Below are 3,426 nucleotides of genomic sequence, written 5' to 3'. Positions count from 1 at the left end.
CGTAATTTGAAGGTTTGAAGGCATCTCCAAAAGGATTTCAAATTTGTAGGTAAGTCATTTTGGGCTCTGATCGGTGCATGATGGCCTTTGATATTTATGAGTAATATCTTTTGATTTGATTGAGGTTGGTAGGTTCTGACATTCTATTTCCATTTTGGTCAAGAGGTCTGACGGCTTTCTGGGACAAGATTACATCAACGATGTAGGGGCCAGACCAGTTAGGTCTAGATTTTCCCCCAGGATCGAAGACAGGATCTCAACATTCTCTAAGCACCATATCCTCCTCTTTGAGTTCTCTGACTCGAACCTTCTTGTTGAAAGCTCTTTCTAGTCAGCGCTGATAGCCTTGTACATGGTATGTTGCTTTCAGCCTTTTCTTATCCATCATGCACAACTCTTGATGACGAATACGGGCCCATTCAGATTCTAGTAGATTGCTTTCCATAAGGATTCTGAGTAATGGGATTTTCAATTCGATTGGTAGGATAGCTTCCATACCATATGTAAGTGAGTACGGAGTGGCTCCTGTGGATGTACGGACATACATTTTGTATGCGCATAGTGCGCATGGAAGCTTATTTGACCAATCCTTATAGGATCGAGTCATCTTTCGAAGAATAGTCTTGAAATTCCTGTTAGCTGCTTAGACAATACCATTAGAATGAGGCTGGTACGGTGATGACTTATGGTGTTTGATTCTAAATTTTTCATTCAATGAGGCTACCTCTTTGTTAAAGTGAGAACCGTTGTCTGGTAACAACTCGTGTGGGACACCATATCTGCAGATGATGTTGGCCCTAATAAACTTGGTAGCTGATGCTGATGATATTGAAGCGTATGATTGAGCTTCGATCCATTTGGTGAAGTAATCAATCGCGACAAGTATATACTCGTGTCCGCTGGAGGACTTTGGAGAAATTTTACCAATAACGTCAATATCCAAAATCGAGAAAGGCTATGGAGATGTGAGAGAGTGAAGCTCTCACGGTGGCACATCTATCAGATTAGCGTGAATCTGACATAAGTGATATTTCTTAACGAATGTGAAGCAATCTGCTTCGAGAGTAGTCCAAAAGTAACCAAGATGAAGGATCTTGCGAGTTAACATTTTACCATTAATATGAGCACCACAGACACCTGAGTGAACATCTTCTAAGATTTCAGCGGCTCTATCTTCATTGACATAAAGGAGCTGGACTCCGTCAAATGGTCTACGGTAGAGATCTCCTCCACAAATGACATACCTAGATGCCAGTTTCTTCAATGCTCTTTTCTCCTTTAAAGAGGCCTCTGGGGGGTGTCCCTGTCGGAGATAAGATTTTTGATATCGAAATACCAAGGTTTCCCATCTGGACATCTGGCTGTTATTTGAACCATGTGTACATGTGCTGCGATGACATGTCGCTTTATTGCCAAAGGACGAACCTTTACCCCTACTGGAATGTCAACCATGGATGCAAGCGTGGTCAAAGCATCAACGAACTTGTTTCTCAATCTAGAGATGCAACAAAAGCTGATATTGTAGAAACTTTTCATCAGGCCTGTAAGATAAGTGTGATACAGAGTCAATCTATCTTCTTTAGTAAGCCATTTCTCGTTTATTTGACAAATGATCAACAGAGAGTCTCCGTAAACATCGAGGTCCTGTACCTCTAATGACAGGGCTACTTCCAGACCGGCTATGCAAGTTTCGTACTCAGCCATATTTTTGGTGTATTCAAATTCTAATTTGATGGAAATTGGTATGTGCTCATCTTGAGGTGAGACAAGAACAATGCCAACTCCTCTGCCCCTTGAGTTTGACGCTCCGTCAAAGTACATGGTCCATGTAGTGTTACTAGGTGCATATTTGATTGCCATGATCCCTTCATCCGGAACTTCATGGCTCAGCTCTGTATCTTCAGTAGGTGCATCAGCTAACTGTTCTGCTACAATTATGCCTTTGACAGACTTTTGGGTGACATACGTGATGTCAAATTCTGACAATAACAACAACCAATGAGCGGTCCTGCCTACCAGGGTTTGTTTTCGAATAGATACTTCAGTGGATCCATCCGAGATATGAGGAAGACTTTCTGTGATAACAAATAGTGCCTGAGCCTTTGAGTGGCCCATACTAATGCTAGACAGGTTTTCTCCAATTGAGTCTAATTCAAGTCATATTCTAAGATTTTCTTCCTGAGATAATGTGGGAGTCGGTTTTTTCCCGTGTTTGCGCAGGATGACAAGGGATCACCACAATCGGGTTTTACATAGGGGGTGTTATTTGATCTGCGCTACTTGCGGACTCGGGACTGTAGTCCTAACTTCTCAAGTTTAGAGAAACTCAGAGTCTCCACCTAGGTTAGGTAGGGCCTAGGACTCGTGTCTATTCTTCTAAGGAAATGAATAATGACTCGAATTTCGTTGGAAGAACAGTAATAAGGGGTTCCTTTGCTCTGGGCCTAGAACCTTATATTTTACTCTGTTTGCTTAAAGCATGGTCCTTACAGATATCCAGGTAAAGGTTGTGGTTACAATTGGAGAAGGTATTAAGCACCCCTCTCGCCCGGCTTAATCCGGTCTCTTAACTTAGACTGACATTTTGGAAGGATTTAAAATAAAAGGATTTTATCTTATTTGCCTTATTAGATTATGCTTAATTCCGAATGTAAATGGAGTGAATTTACAAAAGAAAAAGAAAATAAGCGATAATTAACCTGATCGGTGTTGTAAGTTATTTACGACTCCGAACGGAACTTGCAACTATTCACGATCAGGTTAACTTGAATAAACAGAAAATGACTATACAGAAAGTAAAAGTAAGGCAGAGGGGTTTATAACATAAGTTCAAGGGGCAATTTGTGCGCCCGAGATCCTATGATGTCACCACCTCGTACTTTACTGTGCAGAAAGCTGTAAATTGCAGAAAGTAAAGAGCAATTCGGAGGGATTTACGCAACAAGGTATCAGTCGTATCGGAATGACTCTTGTGACATCTCAACCTCGTACCTTGTGCAGAAAGCTGTAAAGTGCTAGAATTAGTAAAAGGCATATAGACGGGCTTGACACCACGAATGATGAAACCCACCATATAAGTTTCGTAAATACACAGCATAAAGTAAATATTGCTAATCCGATTAATATTGTAAGTTGATTGCGGCAGAGCCTGATTTCGCAACTTACTCACGACACATATTAACTTAAATTAGATGACAAAGGGGCAGATAAAGGGGCTTGATATCATGAATGATGAAACTCACCTTATCCGTTTTTTAAATACACAACGGAATGTAAATATAGTTAATCTGATTGATATTGTAAGTTACTTACGGTAGAGTCTGATTTCGCAACTTACTCACGACATAGATAACTCGAATTAGATGGCAAAGGGGAAGATAAAGGGGCTTGACATCACGGATGATTAAACCCACCGTATCCGTTTTG

At 40.8% G+C, this 3,426-nt stretch overlaps 1 protein-coding gene across 1 annotated transcript; it reads right to left on the bottom strand.

Moving 5' to 3' along the window:
* Positions 1–331: 331 nt before the first annotated feature.
* On the bottom strand, positions 332–2,115 carry LOC143856054 (uncharacterized). Its single transcript, XM_077366094.1, has 4 exons — positions 1,384–2,115; positions 987–1,303; positions 745–899; positions 332–639 (listed from the first exon to the last, which is right to left on the bottom strand). The coding sequence occupies exons 1-4, from the start codon at positions 2,113–2,115 to the stop codon at positions 332–334; spliced, it is 1,512 nt and encodes a 503-aa protein (XP_077222209.1).
* Between the last annotated feature and the right edge of the window lie 1,311 nt (positions 2,116–3,426).

The sequence above is a fragment of the Tasmannia lanceolata genome, unplaced genomic scaffold (assembly GCF_043159265.1).
Source record: "Tasmannia lanceolata isolate RefF3 unplaced genomic scaffold, GAP_Taslan_0.1 ptg000023l, whole genome shotgun sequence".
Taxonomy (NCBI): domain Eukaryota; kingdom Viridiplantae; phylum Streptophyta; class Magnoliopsida; order Canellales; family Winteraceae; genus Tasmannia; species Tasmannia lanceolata.
The sequence above is the reverse complement of the archived record's forward strand: the minus strand, read 5'-3'. Positions and strand labels throughout refer to the sequence as shown.